Here is a 15,977-nt window from a genome sequence, read left to right as displayed (position 1 = left end):
GTCTCTCCTCCTCCTCCGCGTCGCGCGGCTGCCGGCGCGTGCGCCGCGCGGCGATCGTCTTATCTCTCTGGCTCTTCCTCTCTCTCTCTCTCTCTTTTCTCTCTCTTCTCTCCTCTCTCTCCTCCTCTCTCTCTCTCTTCCTCTTTGTCTGAACACATACCCTCCCTGCGGTTCTCTATCTCTCTCTCTGACACATACACACACGCGCGCAGCCAGGCGCTCGCGACACCCTCATCTCCTCCTCCTCTCTCCTCCTCTCCTCTCTCTCTCTCTCTCTCTCTCAACTCTCTCTCTCGTCTCTCTCTCTCTCTTCTATCCCTCGCTCTCCCTCTCTCACGCACGCACACGCACGCACACGCGCGCGCACACGCTCACACGCTGGCACTAATCCGAGCATACCCGCCCGGACGCACGCACTTCTATTGTATATCATTCCCTACGTCGGCTTTCTAAAATTAAGTAGTGTTAGTGATTAATTGGCCTTTATTCTTTCTGTTGACGAATATTGCGATTAGTTTATTCGTGCCGACTCTCGCATTTCTATCGCAATTTCACTTGGCCTTTCCTCGCTCGAATCATCAAGTTGCATCAATCACAATGAGAAAAACACATGTGTTCGTTATCGCTATTTAAATGGTGTGGTTTGGCTATAATTTTATGACACTACACTCGCCCTCCCACCAGCATGGTATACACGCAAGGCTAATTCTCAGCCGACACTCTATAGGGTAGCGGGTGGCTCAGTTTACCTTTTTATAACTTTTTTTACTTAATTCCGTATAGAATCGTAACAGAGAAACAAACAATACCGGTAAGCAATATTCTGACAAAAACAGTTCGAACGATTCAATGATTCTGTGTAGTCAAAGCTTCTGGATATACAACATTGTTATGAAATTGCGCCAAGTTATTATGAATATGCCTCTCTGGCTTTGCAAGCTTCGTCTCGCCTTTTAAATACACAATTGGTGACATCTGTCACGTGTCTCTCTTATCATTGGGATTCGCTTTACATCAAAATAATACATGTAAACTAAACTAAACTAAATACATAAGTCAATAAACTAACCCGTCAATATAGCACGGTATCAGTTCAGGGTCACTTTCATCGTAAAATAATGAGCAAAGCAAGCAAATGATTGCCCGGCTCCCGAGCAAGGTACAATATTGGCGCAGCGTGCGCTGCTGCTGCTGTCCGTTTTAATTATTTTCTTCTCGACAGAGATTTTTGCTAGCGTTGTGCTGCTTAAGCAGTAAATTAGCCAGCTGTGATGTTTCCCGGAGAAAGTGCTTAGTAGAGAGGTTCGGCTCGGCGTAAAACGCGAACGCGAACGCGAGTGAGCTCGCGTTGACGTATTCGTTCGCGTTCGCAATGATTTCTTGTTCGGCTTGGTGTTACGTGGAGCGACTAGATGGCGCTTCGGTGCATGCATTCGTTCAAAATGGCGGCCTCCATACTAGAGATAGCTCTACTAGAAAACGACGAGGAAATGATTGATTTTTTGATGTTGGAGCGTATGGGAGAATTCAGTACGCTGAACACATATGACCCATCATGGCCAAGATTCGATCTGTCCGGTTTGACGGATGATCAAGCACTAGATTCCTTCAGGTGAGTGAAAAATGTTAGTTTTTTTCTGAAAAAAGCAAAAAAATGAAATAATTCTGAGACTGACATCCCTCGTGGATACACATGTACTAATTTATTTAGTATAGTAAGACTCAAGCGAAAGTGTCTTACAAATACAAGGCCTACATTTTTCTGTTTTGTTGGTTGTCCTTTTTCAGTGCAGAAACTCACTGTTTTTACTCTTCTTCACTCTTACTCAGACTTGTTGATATAACATTGGCGTATATAAATTCAGAATCCATTGTCCAGTCCATTATCATTGATCATTTTTTCATTTTGTTATTTTCAGATTTCTTCCCCACGATATCACAAACCTTCGACAACTTCTTGCGATACCTAGCACAGTCACCTACTCGGACAGATCTAGTGGTTCAGGAGATGAGGCGCTTTGTTCAGTGCTGAACCGACTTACTTACCCATGTCGCCTGAGTGACCTGGAACGTTTTTTTGGTCGCCCTAAGTCTGTTCTGTCTGTTATGATTAATGAAACAATTGACCACATTTATTGCAGATACGAACATCTTGTGTCATCACTAGATCACTCCTGGTTGGACCATGAGCATCTTCAAGCCTATGCTGATGCCATCCATATGAGTGGAAGTCCTCTGACAACCTGTTTTGGATTCGTTGATGGTACTGTGCGGCCCATTTGCAGACCAACTCACAACCAGCGAGTCTGCTACAATGGTCACAAACGACTTCATGCAATTAAATTCCAATCTGTCGTTTTGCCAAACGGACTCATTGCAAACTTGTATGAACCAATGGAAGGACGCAGACATGACTGTGCTCTTCTCAATGAGAGTGGTCTTCTCGACAACCTGGTGAGGTTGCCACAAGCAGCAAATTACACTCCATTTGGATTATATGGAGATCCTGCATATCCTGTGAAGCCCCATGCAACTCCTAGCACCTTACCGCGGTGCTCGCCTGACACCTGATCAAGAACTATTCAATGCACGCATGTCATCTGTGAGGGAGTGCGTTGAGTGAATGTTTGGAAAACTGATTAATCTATTTGCTTTCCTAGACTATAAAAAGAACTTAAAAATCTTTCTTCAGCCTGTGGCGAAGTATTACATTGTTGGGGCCATACTCACGAACTGCCACACCTGTTTGTATGTTTACGCTTACGCTTACGCTAACGCTTACGCTTACGCTTACGCTTACGCTTACGCTTACGCTTACGCTAACGCTAACGCTAACGCTTACGCTTACGCTTACGCTTACGCTTACGCTTACGCTTACGCTTACGCTTAACGCTTAGCGTTTTAGAGTTGACGATGACATTGACAAGACAAGACAATCGAATTAGACAAGACAAGACAAGACAAGAGAATTAGATAAGACAATGACGGACGCACTTGACAGCTCGCGCCAGAGAAAAGATGGCTTGACGAAGGAGGCCTACGCGACGCTTAGCGTTTAAGACAATGTCAGATTAGATAGCATCTCCTAACAGAGGCACGCCAGCATCGCTTACTGGTTCCCGCCAAAATAGTTTTCCGACAAAATCTAGCTCTCACTAATCCGGTTAGGCGTTGCCGCTATATAAGCCACATCTGCCAGGCATCGGCACTTTACGTCACACCGTCACTGCGGACTGATAGATTGATTTGAGGACCGTGCAACGGGCATTCATCGAGCTAACCCCCAGCGAACAGACGCATCACAGTACAACATTACAATGTCAAATTATCGAAATACTACGAAATTCGCCTGGTCGGAAATTGTTTTTTGAAATCCTGGCTTCCACGGAAATCCCACCATATTTCTTAACGTAAATGTAAGCGCAAGTTTAAGCACTGGGGGAAACACCGGATAGCACTGAAGCAGTGCGGTTAAAGCTGGGTGTACACTATCGAAAAGTCGACGAGTTGATAAACTTTTCAACGTTCTATCAACCTTTCTATCGGCTGTTCAAAGCATTTACATTCTCGACCGCGAGTCGCCGATACCTGGGATCTGACTTATGAACATAATTTAGTTTTAATTTAGTTAATTCAGGCTCCGGTAATTTAGTTTTAAATTTGTAATGTCTTATTGTTAAATACACGTTTGACATTATATATTCTATAAGTTCATTTTCGTAGACGGAACTTGCACGCAATTTGGTATATATCTATCAATCGAGGAAAAGGGTCTATCTATCGTCATCCTAACCAAATCATTAATAAATATATGTATATATTGATGTATATTGATACAAACCCCAGCTGAAAACTCTTTCTAAGCGTAGACAGACCAGATTGCGTGCAAGTTCCATACCGTCTTTGAAAATGAAATTGAACATGGGCACCAATTTTTTTCTCTCGGCCATTGCCTAATTGTAGTTACGCTCGCAGAGATACGCATAGCCTGATGATGGAACATGCACTAACAACGGAATTAGAAATTATGCCGCGGAACTCATGCTAATTTAAAGATAAACTACCTAGAAAATGTCGCCGGGAAAAACTGAAAAAAATTGAGACCATAATGATAAATCGATAAAAAATTGTTTTTTCAAGCCCTAGTCTTTTTTCCCGAAACGAAAATAATCTACGCGCAGCTATTATATGACGCTGATTTGTGTGCGTCTCCTCTATAATCAACACACACATCAACGCACTAACGAGTATAAAACGTGTGCCAATCCTAAAAGCTTTTGCGGTCAAGGATGAATTAAATCGTGTAGTGTCTTTATGGTTAAACGAATTACGCCGTCAGAAGATTGTGAGCATCACGCTAACAATCTCTTATAGCAACATAATAATTACTAACAATTTAGCAATCTTTTGTGTGGTGCACTTTACGCAATGTGGTCGTATTGCTTGTACGCTTTGATGTAACTATCTTGTATAACTCTCTTCGTTCCCCCTTCTCTGTATTATCACCTCGACGCCCGTCTTCACATCTCTTCGTTCCCCCTTCTCTGTATTATCACCCCATCTCGCTCGTCTTGCGTGGCTTCACCTCTCTTCGTCTCTTCCTCAGCATCCTGTTTGCGGACATCTGCGGATTCATGGCTTCACCTCTTCGTCTCTCCCGCAGCATCCTATTCGCGGACATCTGCGGCTTCACGCAGCTGTCGTCGCAGTGTACGGCGCAGGAGCTCGTCAGGCTGCTCAACGAGCTGTTCGCCCGCTTCGACAAGCTGGCGCAGGAGAACCACTGCTTGCGCATCAAGATCCTCGGCGACTGCTACTACTGCGTCTGCGGCATACCGGAGGCGCGCTCCGACCACGCCGCATGCTGCATCGAGATGGGCCTCGACGTGATCGACGCCATCGCGTAAGTGGGGTGCGGTAGGGCGTGGCGGCAGTCTATGGGCACGAGATGGGCCTCGACGTGATCGACGCCATCGCGTAAGTGGGGTGCGGGGGGGGGCGCAGCGGCAGTCTATGGCATTGAGATGTCCCTCGACGTGTTCGCCGCCATCGCGTAAGTGCGGCGGACGTGGGGTGTGGTGGGAGCGTGGCGTCAGTGTATGGTACGAGGTGGACCTCGTACGTGTGAGATGTTATCGTGATGTAAGCGACGGGGTGGAGGAAGCGGAGGAATAGGAGGAAGGGGTGAGGAGAAGGAGGATAAGGAGCCGGATGAGATGGGAGGAGGAGTGTGAGACAGTGAGAACGTTCGTGTCTGCGTATAGCGCGAAATAGGCGTATGTATATACAATTGACGAGCTCGCGTGTATGCTGTGCAGTGACAGGAAGCGACAGAGCTGATAGTGCCAGCGGGGTTGGTCTGTAAGGCTAGATGTGTCTTAAAGAGTGATGCTTAGTGAAAATGCTAACGCATGTGTAAGCGTGGCGTGGCGGCGGTTAGTTCGTAGACACGGTGGTATCTACAAACCGATGAGGATGCACAATGAACGGGTGTTCGCTCAAGACTGTTGTCTTAGCGTGTTCAGCTAAGAAGTTAGTGGACAGCACGTAGTCAAGGGCCGTAGCCTGCGGGGGAGTAGATTTTGGAGCAAAATAAAAAAAAAAGATATTGTTCTACTGAAAGAGAATTGTCGTAGTCAGAATGAAGGCTGTACATGTACTCAAAGGTGCCTCAAATACTCAAATATCTCCTGCTATCTACATTTTTTAAATTTTCTGTGGGAGTACTCACAGACCCCTGTTTCTCAACCCCTCCTTGAAATCCTGGATCCGCCACTACCCCCCCTTAGGAATTTGCTCAGCCTACGGCCCTGCGTAAACGCGGGCTGGGCGAAGAGTATGATAAAAGCGTAGAATCTCCATATTTACTGAGTACCTCGTCTGGCTTCGTCGTATGCTACATGTATAATAATGCTTGAATATCTTTCATTACGTAGAATACCTAGTCGTGTAGATAGGTGGGTATGTATGTGGTTGTGTATGCGTGTGTATTAGGTTGCAACGTGGTGATATGCGCAATCAGTGATCACACGGTGGATTTTGAAATTGCGCAGCGTCATCATTAGATATGGAAAATTGGACATCGTTTGTCATATATAGACCTAATAAGGGCATAGTTAGGTATATAGCGGTCGAACATTCGTTATACTATACTGCGTGAACATGTGTGCATGCGTAATATATAATATATATATATATATATATAAATGTATGTATATATATATATATATACATATATATATGTGTGTGTGTGTGTGTGTGTGTGGTGTGGCGTGTGCGTGTGCGTGTGCGAGTGCGTGTGCGTGTGCGTGTGCGTGTGCGTGTGCGTGTGCGTGTGCGTGTGCGTGTGCGTGTGCGTGTGTGTGTGTATGTGTGTGGTGTGTAAATGGCATCATTAGGTATATGGCAGTCGAACATTCGTTATACTACTGCGCAAACATATGTGTACGCGTGTAACCAAGGTGTTCTCTTCAATTACATTACGTTTGTCGCGTCCAATGATTATCACCTGGCCTGCCGACGTTGTGCCCATAATTATTTCTATGTACTCTCAGGGAGCCGCAGCGTGAGACGGAGGGGGGACTCCGGCTGCTAAAGTACCCGCATTAGGAGATTGCCACTTTAGTTGTGAGAGCGTAGTAGGAGACAAAGATCGTATAGTGCCGGAGGCGCAAGATAGACTACTCTCCAATTACAGCGTAGTAGGTCATGGGTCAATACAAGCGCCATTTTAGTAAGCAGGTTCACACGAAGTTCCCGGATGCTGCTGTATCTGCTGCTGTGCAACTGTCTGCTGTGTACCAATTCGTCATACCTTGTTTCTTACTGCCGGGGGGAGGAATTTAAATAAAATAAAATGAATTGATAGAGCCTATATTTGCACTTTTATGGTATCATCGCACGTTAATACATCGAATGTAATGACTCTTGGTCAAGAACTTGATGTTGTTATAGACATGGCAAAAGAATGATATAAGCTATTGTTATAGTGAATCATTGACATTATATTCATTCATTGCACTAATATAATATTTTATGTCAACTCTTTATTATGACTAGATTCAGCACCATCAGAATATCAAATGCATCTTTGAAAAGTTAGAGCTTGTTTCATAATAATATTAAAAGGAGGAAAATGTACAAGGTTGTATAGCATGTATTGTAATATAAAAAGGTTCTTATTTCTTATTGCTAGGGTAGAAGTGGAATTTAAAAAAATAAAAAAATAAGATAAGAAAATTAATTAAAGATAGAGCCTATATATTTGCACTTTTATGGTATCACACACGTACTCATATGCACGTACTGTTCCCCCACAACACTGATTACACCGCGATAGGCATATCAAACCATAGAAATAATATAGATAAACCATATATATATATAGATATATATATAGATATATATATATATATATATGTAACCATGGATAGCTATATTATTTCTATGTATATCAAACAGACGCGGAGCGAGGCGAGCGGGTTTTGCTTCCTAAAATGGCGGACGTTCCGCTCCGTTGCGTATACTACACGTCATTGCACGTGATTTCGGATGAGTGGTCGCTATATAATATGATCTTTCGTAGGAGAGTTGTCGATGTGATGCGTGCTGACGCGCCCCCTCGCGGCAATGATGACAGCGATGTGATCATTAGATACTCGCGTGCGCGCGCGTGTGTGTGTGTGTGTGTGTTCGTGTGTGTGTGTGTGGCGTGTGTGTGTGTGTGTGTGTGTGTGTGTTGTGTGTGTGTGTATGTGTGGGTGTTCGTGTGTGTGTGTGTGTGTTGTGTGTGTGTGTGTGTGTATGTGTGGGTGTTCGTGTGTGTGTGTGTGTGTGTGTGTGTGTGCGTGCGTACGTGCGTGTGTGTGCGTGCGTGTGTGTGTGTGTGCGTGCGTGTGCGGCGCGCGTGAATGCGTGCGTACGTACGTGCGTGCGGGGTGCGTGCGTGTGTGCGTGTGTGTGCCCGGGTCGTGTGTACGTGCGTGTGCCGGGCGCGCGTGAATGCGTGCGTATACGTACGTGCGTGCGCGCGTGCGTGTGTGCGCGCGTGCGTGCGTGCATGTGTGTATGCGTGCGTGCGTGCGTGTGTGTGTGGCGAAGCTGTTTAGCGTATAAACCGAGAAGCAGGAGCGCCAGCTGCTGTTTTCTCAACGTCATATAACGCGAATATGTATGCGGCTACGCTTATATATGTATGTATATATATGTATATCAGAAGTAGATATTAGGGAAGGAGTGTGACTTTAATAAACAAGGGAAATTCGTCATTTACTAGCCTTAGAATACCTACGATTTACTACGGGTAACTCAACCAACTTGAGCTCAAATCGTACACAGTACATTCGCCTAGCATCATTCGCCTGGGAGATTGGAGCTGGAGCTGCTGCTGATTGCGGTAGGCGTGCATGCGTGGGGGCATACCAGCTGTAAATAGGTCAAAGATTAGCTCGCCGAGGGTTGCGTGGATGTCCAATCTCCAAGCGAGCCACACCGCATCGCCGAGGGCGCAAGAGTGCCCAAGAGTCGTTAGTAGCTGCCTATTGTTTCAAGTTAGGCGGGTTATGGAGTCGATTTGCTGGCAACAGAATGGAGAATCGTGTCGTACGTTTTAGACTGTATCTCCGGATTGCGGGTGTATACGAAGAAACGATTTCGCACGATGCTAGGCGAATGTACTGTGTACGATTTGAGCTCAAGTTGGTTGAGTTACGCGTAGTAAATCGCAGGTATTCTAAGGCTAGTAAATGACGAATTTCCCTTATCTATTGACTACACTCCTTCCCTATTATCTACTTCTGATATATATATATATATGTATATATATCGCCGCTAGGACTGCCGATTTAAGGCGGATATTTTTCCGCTGACGGGTGTAGATGCATTAGGCTTGACTGCAACAAGACTAGATGTGTGAGTCAACGGCGATATCGCCTGCGGATTACGCGGTCTGGCGAGTGGAGGACATGATAGCTTATCTCCGTCGAACGATTTTTGTCGATTTTGTATTGTTTTGATGTTCGTAGTCGTATGTAGTCGTGATATAGGGGGTCCGTCAGCGCCGCTCCTTTTTTAGCGACTATTTTTAGCATTCTATTGTAGTCGTTATCATGTTGTTCAGGACATCAGGATGGACTAGGAAATCCATCAATTGCGAGTGTGTTTGAATTATTGACAAAACTTTCGAAATCACTGAGAAATTTGCTCGAATTGCTCTGTTGCTGTAATCTGGCGAGTGTTTAAAGTGATTAACGTTATTGCGTTAAGAACGTAGAAGAGAGTCGGTATAACGTGAATACACGTAGAAACACTGACTAACATGAAGTCATCGTTTCTTTAGTGTTCGGCCGCGGTTAGGCTCGAGCACACCGCAGGGAGAGTATTTTAGCGTCGGCGTTCTATTTTGTTGGTACTTACGACGGTGTTTCCATTAGCTCGGCGATACTTTGATGCTCACTGATCACACTCTGTGCGCGGCCTGCCATGTTTAACAACGGAACGAATTATAGGTGTTGTACAACAGTAGAAGGCTTCCATAGGCAGCAAGCCTGAATAAGCATCAAACAGAAATTAATTAAAAATACTCAGAGAGTTTCGTCGCATACACAACATACACTATATTCATGCTAAATAACCACAGATTTAAGCTCTATACCTCGCTCGAAACTTTCGAGTAGTCGGGTCCCGTTTTAAACACAAAAATGGCCGACCGGTCACCATGGCTACACCACTTGACGGAATAGCACAATTACACGCCACGACCAATCCTACTTCGAATGCCTTCTAGACGTCCACGAGGCATCTACCTTGCGTGCATAATGCAAATTAGTGCATTCTAGTTCAGAATTTTACCGCAAAAAAATTCTAAAGAATGCCTTTTCCAGAGACGAAATAGTCCAACGGTGAACAATTTACGGATGGCTACCGTTGTGTGCCACCTATATACGTGTTCCATTTCGATTGCATTTTATATTTCGATTCATATTTCGACAGCTTTACAATAACCGCGCAACTCTCGCATATAAGTCTAGTAGAGACATATTCGTCGCTGAGAAGTTTATTGATGTGCTGTCATTTGTCGACGCCTCTTCACGCAGTGGTTAATCGGTTGCCGCGTCTGCATCTAAAGCTGGGTTTACACTACCGACTTTGTGTTGGCGAATTGGACGAACATCCCAACTATACAACCGACAATCGGCAGTGTAAACGTAAAAGATGCGCGACCAACCGATCGAGAGCAACTATTTTCGCCAACTCGGAGTTGCCGAATTGCGAAATTGGTCCACCTGGCCAATTCGCCAACATAAAGTCGGTAGTGTAAACCTAGCTTACAACAGAGCCCCGCTTGTTTCTCGCCGTCCCCGCAGTAGAGCTGGAGATGTTTCTGCTCCTGCTTTTATCTGCTTCTCATCGATTTCATCGCATTGAAGATGCGCTGATGATTGTTTGGGGTTCGTTTTGCTGAAGGCGCAAGCGATATGAGAACAGCCTGTGCTGCTAGCATCTATGACAAATACGATATACGCATATACGCTCTCCTATGACACTAGTTGTCATAGCAAGATTCTTCCTATGACAAATATTGTTGTATGTGTTGTGGGCATCATAGGAGTTTAGGAGCGCTATTATGATGTAGTACATTTCAGCTGTAAAACGGAACGAAGTTGACTCGGCAATATTTGTAATAGGAAGAATCTTTCCATGACAAATAGTGTCATAGGAGAGCGTATATGCGTATGTCGTATTTGTCATAGATTCTAGCAGAACATGCTGCATATACGCGTGTAGGTACGCTCCTTCTGCTGTCGCTGCCGTCGCCAGCGGTTGTTGTGTGTAAAGCCCGGCGCACACGTGAGTAATTTTACTCAAGTAAAATTATGCATGCGTCTAAATACGTGTGCGCGCTAGCTGCGTAAATCTACTCAACACTGGTACTCACAGCGCATGCGTTTAAATCATTGTGCGCCCAGTATTGGCTGCGCACAGTCACGTGATCTGCATTACCACTTATACCTTGAGTAATTTTACTCACGTGTGCGGCAGACGCTGAAAATATTTCGCGTGAGTATTTTGACGCATGCGTCATTTTACTTGAGTAAAAATACTCACGTGTGCGCCGGGCTTTAGATGTGGGATTTGCAACCACACGTGTGTCCTCCCACCCATTGTTGCTAGGTGCTGACGCGAATATACGGTCACGCTACATCTTCGACTTCTTGTTAGTCTTCATATTTTTAATTAGTATAATTAATTATAGCGACCAGCGAGAACGGCTAGGCGGAGAGCCTTCGAGTAGAAGTTCTTGTTTTTTCGTCGTGCGTTTGGTTAGGAAAATGTATGTTTATTCGGAGAAAAACTTTAGAGAGAAATTTTTTTGTGTGTTGTCTGTGGCAGCCTTGCACATGCACGCTACGCTATCGTGTGCTATTTCGGATTGATTTTCATAAATATTCACATAGTATTAATAATTCTGCGACGTATACCAGATTGGCTAGCTTGTTTCCTAATTAGCATGCGCGACAGAAATCCTATAATGCTGGGCACGGTTGTGCAATTAAAGGCTCACAATGCGCATTCAAACGCTAATTTCTCCAGTACTAGACTAGCAAATACTTCGTGTCATGCATAATCATACTACCTTATGGCAAAATAAACTCTAGTTCCTCCCATTTCACTGCGCGTTGTCTTATAAAAGGTATTTTGAAAATACCTCCAATGTTGTTGAAATTCTCCGATGTTGTTGACAGTTTCCTTAATCCCCAAGCAACCGTGCAGCGGTGCGGCGGTACAGCGGTACGGGCGCAGCAAAGATAAAAACATGTGACGTCACGTCACCACTTCGAGGCTATTTTGTTTGGGAAACAGTCGGCGTTTGCGCCAGGATGCCAGTTTTTCTCACCTCTTTCTTGTGGGTTTTTAAGCAAACGCGCATGTGAAATGGGAGCAATAGAGTTTATTTTGTCATAAGGTAGTGTGATTATGCATGACACGAAGTACTCTTGCTACGGTCTCATGTACTGGAGAAAATTACGCGTTTTTGGATGCGCATTGTGGCCTTTTAATGTAGATATTCATCTCGGGACCCTGAGAGTTTCTGTCAGCGTGCGCATGGATAATTTCATATGGCGGAGTATTTTTACCGACTTGTTACCCTATGGTTTGCAAAACGTGCAGGTCGTTAAATCAAACTGTGACCCGCTCCAGCAGAAACCAGGATTAGGTAGGCCCTCTCTCTCGCGTCCCTCTGTGGCATATCTGAATAGATCATTTTAATTACCTTTAAAAATGATATATAATTTGGCCTCTATTATCTACAAGAATTTGACGAATTACAGCAATTCTTGAAGATCGGAAAACCGACTTATTCGGAAATGAGCGCGGCAAGCTTTGAGATAAAGCGTTTCTGGAAGTGGAGCGGGGGGATGAAGCGGGATCTTGGCGGCCCAGTCGGGATAAGCGCCGTCAGGGGGCAGGTCAAAAACAAAATAATTAAAAATTACAAAATAATGCATAATAATCACGTAGGAGAGTATCTGACCACCTATATATGCGCGGTTACCAATATGCACTTAGGAACTTTTTTTGTCCCACACTTTTCTCATTTTTGTCCAGGCTATAGGCCATTTTCCAGCATTGACATGTGTGCGTTGGCTCAGTTACGCTAAAAGGGCAATGAGGGCTTGCGACCTTAGTCGCGCCCGCCCCGCCCCGTATTATGCTTGGAGCGGTGTCACAGATCGCTTAAATTAACGTTTCATTAAAAGTTAAATTAGGAACTCGTGCCTGTCAACCTTTGCAAGACAGTGATAAATCGCAGCAGCGTGCCCTGTTGAGGCGTTGTGGAGTTAACGGTTGCTTTCTCCGCGTTTCGTGTGCAATTATTAACCAGGCGGTTAAATGATGCCCACAAGTGAAGATATATCTCCCACGTCATGTACTCATGTAATAAGTGGCCAAGGGAAATGACGTTCTCGGATAGCCGGATGTAAACTTGTGTTGGTTACTTATATGTGTTTCACCACGCTGCGTGGTGCTGTCTGGCTGTGGACGTGCGTTCGTTCGTTCCGTATATTGCCGAGCGTGCGTATTGTGTGTAGAAACCAACCCGCTGGATCGCTTGTGTGCGCAGGTTGTATTCACGGCAAGTAGGTTGTATCGCATTTGCGCGCCTCGGCTCCATCATGATTGTCCTACCACTGTCCCACCCTTCCTACCAGCTCAGCCCACGTCTGACTCTCTTGCTGGCGAGGAACATTGGCTCGCTAACGCTGCTGAGACAACATGATCATACAGTCGAAGCCAGCACAGAAAGAACCAAAAGTCATAAATAACGCAAGCAGACGCCGACCCCCGAATCCCTCTAGTCTTGAGTCCTATTACGCTAATGTATACTATTCACTCACATGACTCATACTATATATACTATTCACGGTTTCACACGTGCGTTGCAGTTGCCCTACCCTCGTCTCTACCGGGACGTGGGTTCCCACCCCACCCACCCGCCCCCGCTCTTCGTGATAGGTTTGGACCTCCTCTCATCTCACTGTGAACACGCGAGCTTTAAGTTCCCGGCGCTTAGTCAACCTGCCTGTTATCACCGTTGAACGCGGCAACACCTAATGGTTCGCCTTCTCGACTCCCGCTCGCGAGGCTGGTCGACCGAGGCACCTGGTCGGCGTGGCGCGTTGAACATTGGTGTGGGATCGCACGCGGACGCCGCTGACTGCGGCTGTGCTCGGACTGGCGCCAAGTGGCAGTTCGGACGTCTGGTTCGAATGACGTCACTCTCGCCAACAACATGAGAGGCCGGGACTGCCTGTACGGAAGCATGCGAGACTGCCTGTAAAGCAACCGGACATGCAGACTCACGCAGACTGCCTGGGTAAGCACGAAGATCAACTGCGCCTCACTGCCTGGGTAAGGGCAAGAGCATTGGCGATACTGCCCTGGGGTAAGCAAAACGCAGGCGCGCACTGCCTGGTGTTAGCAAAAATCTGCCGCAGGACTGCCTGAGTAGCAAACGAGCATGCGTAGGACTTGCGCTGGCAGTAAGCGAGAGCGATGCGCAGACTTTGCCCTTCGGGTAAGCAAGGAGAGCATTGCGCAGACTGCTCTGGCGTAAGCAAAGAGCATTTGCGCAGACTCACCCAAGACTGCCTGGGTAGAAGCACAGGGCATGCCGGGCCGACTGCTGGCGGTAAGCAAAGAGGATGACCGCATACTGCCTGGGTAAGCAAAACGCAGGCGCGCACTGCCTGGGTAAGCAAAAAGCATACGAAGACTGCCTGGGTAAGCAAAGAGCATGCGTAGACTGCCTGGGTAAGCAAAGAGCATGCGCAGACTGCCTGGGTAAGCAAAAAGCATGCGCAGACTGTCTGGGTAAGCAAAGAGCATGCGTAGACTGCCTGGGTAAGCGAAGAGCATGCGCAGACTGCCTGGATAAGCAAAAAGCAGGCGCGGACTGCCTGTGTAAGCAAAAAGCATGCACCGACTGTTTGGGTAAGCAAAGAGCATGCGTAGACTGCCTGGGTAAGCAAAAAGCATGCGCAGACTGCCTGGGTAAGCAAAGCGCATGCGCGGACTGCCTGGGTAAGCAAAAAGTAGGCGCAGACTGCCTGGGTAAGCAAAGAGCATGCACAGACTGCCTGGGTAAGCAAAGAGCATGCGCAGACTGCCTGGGTAAGCAAAGAGCATGCGCATAAACCAGCATGGTAGGGTAACTTCACTCTACTCGCTAATACCGGAGTGAGTGGTCTATTTGTGAGGAGTCCAAAAGTACAGTTATTGAGTGGAGTGAGACTGCCCAGGGCAGCAGTAAAGACACACTCACACACACACAGGTACCACAGTATTGACTGGCGCTCGCGCTCTCACGTGCTCGCACACACCAACCATCACGCACACACGCACACACGCACGCACGGACACGCGCGCACACGAGTGTGGTTATGTGCACAGCTAACATGATATATCAAGTAAATACAAAAACCTCATGCTCAAAACGAAAGAATCCAGACGAAGCGAAAGTAGTGCGAGTTAATGTTTAGCGTCGGTGTCAGCTAATAGAATCACAGAAGCCTGGGAACTAAGCATGCGTGATTGCGTGCCTACGCCTATAGAATGACGAGACAACGCATCAGCAGCCGTATAATTATATATATATATATATATATAAGGAAAGTGGTGAAAGTGTGAGAGGAGAGGAGGAGACAGGTGAGGAGGAGAAAAGAGAGAGAGGAAGGAGTGGAGGATAGGAAGAGGAAGAGAAAGCGTGGGAAAGTGGGGAGAGAGAGGACGAGAGAGGGGCGGACAAGAGGGGGAGAAATGGGAGGAGCAGGAGGAGGAGAGGAAGGTGGAGGGGAAAGAGGGAAAGGTGTGAGGAGGGAGAGAGGGAGAAGTGAGGAGGAGAGAGGAAGAGAGAAGGAATAGGGGAGGGAAGAGGTAGAGAGGCGCTCAACCTAAGCTCCTGCTCCTCCTCTCATCACATTCTCCCTCCTCCTCTCCTCCTCCTCAACGCACCACCTGCACCTCCTCTACGCTCTCTACCTCCTCCCATCTCCCTCCACAACCGTCCGCGTCCCCTAACGCCTCCTCAAATGCCGGGAGTAAATCCGGGGTAATTGTCCGGGGAAATGTCCGGGGGGTAAATTCCGGGTGATTGTCGGGTTAAATGTCCGGTAAATTGCCGGGGGGCTAAATTCCGATATCCGGGAGGGTGCGCCGGGGGGGTAAATGCCGGCGGGATTGTCCAGGGTAATTGTCCGGGGATGAAGGCATCGGGGGGTAATTCAGGGGGTGATAGCGGGCGTAATTCCGGGTAGTGCCCGGGAATGCCGGTAATTGCTGGGAGGCATGAGGGTAAATGCTCGGGGGTAATTGTCGGTAATGCCGGGGGTGATGTCCGGTAATTTGCGGCTAAAACCATAATAGTAAACAATATATATAGTGTATATATATATATATACTAGTATATAGATAAT

At 46.5% G+C, this 15,977-nt stretch overlaps 1 protein-coding gene across 1 annotated transcript in view; it reads left to right on the top strand.

Annotated features, from left to right (window-relative positions):
• The window catches only part of LOC106816298 (adenylate cyclase type 5-like), a 173,536-nt gene that overhangs the window by 77,723 nt on the left and 79,836 nt on the right, over positions 1–15,977 (top strand). Inside the window, exon 4 of the mRNA XM_014820883.1 lies at positions 4,664–4,903. Within this exon, the coding sequence (XP_014676369.1) occupies positions 4,664–4,903 (240 nt within the window). The remainder of the gene's footprint in view (positions 1–4,663; positions 4,904–15,977) is intronic.

The sequence above is a fragment of the Priapulus caudatus genome, unplaced genomic scaffold, assembly GCF_000485595.1.
Source record: "Priapulus caudatus unplaced genomic scaffold, Priapulus_caudatus-5.0.1 Scaffold31, whole genome shotgun sequence".
Lineage (NCBI taxonomy): Eukaryota > Metazoa > Priapulida > Priapulimorpha > Priapulimorphida > Priapulidae > Priapulus > Priapulus caudatus.
This window is presented reverse-complemented; position numbering and strand designations above follow the sequence as displayed.